General features: G+C 53.7%; 1 protein-coding gene across 1 annotated transcript in view; it reads right to left on the bottom strand.

The window, feature by feature from the left end:
* Positions 1-564, bottom strand: part of EMH_0008820 (uncharacterized protein) — a gene marked incomplete at both ends in the record, with an annotated part of 7,276 nt that overhangs the window by 2,381 nt on the left and 4,331 nt on the right. The window contains one exon of the mRNA XM_013498480.1: positions 49-423. Coding sequence (XP_013353934.1) covers positions 49-423 — 375 coding nt within the window. The remainder of the gene's footprint in view (positions 1-48; positions 424-564) is intronic.

Genomic DNA, 564 nt, shown 5'->3' with positions numbered 1-564 from the left:
TTGCTGCTGCTGTAGTTGCTGCTGCTGCATTTGCTTCTGCTGCTGCACCTGCTGCTGCTGTATCTGCTGCATCTGCTGCTGCTGCTGTATCTGCTGCATCTGCTGCTGCTACTGCATATGCTGTATGTGTTGCTGCTGCTGCATCTGTTGCTGCTGCTGCATCTGTTGCTGCTGCTGCATCTGCTGCTGCTGCTGCTACTGCATATGCTGCATTTGTTGCTGCTGCTGCATCTGTTGCTGCTGCTGCTGCATCTGCTGCTGCTGTATCTGCTGCTGCTGCTGCATCTGCATCTGCTGCTGCTGCTGCTGCTGCTGCTGCAGGCGCGCTGTGGCTCGTGTGCTGTCTTCGTTGGAGACATCTATAAAGAGGACAACGATCCCCAGCGACCCAGTTGCTGCTCGTGCTGGTGGTTATATTGTAGACTGCAGCAGCAGCAGCAGCAGCAGCAGCAGCAGCAGCAGCGGCAGCAACAGCAGCAGCAAAGTGTTGCAGACAGAAGGTTTCTTTTATAATAATACAGATGAAGATGAGCTGAGAAAGCCATTCCCTCAATGCTTGAGAGA

The sequence above is a fragment of the Eimeria mitis genome, genomic scaffold (assembly GCF_000499745.2).
Source record: "Eimeria mitis Houghton genomic scaffold, Emh_scaff345, whole genome shotgun sequence".
Lineage (NCBI taxonomy): Eukaryota > Apicomplexa > Conoidasida > Eucoccidiorida > Eimeriidae > Eimeria > Eimeria mitis.
The sequence above is the reverse complement of the archived record's forward strand: the minus strand, read 5'-3'. Positions and strand labels throughout refer to the sequence as shown.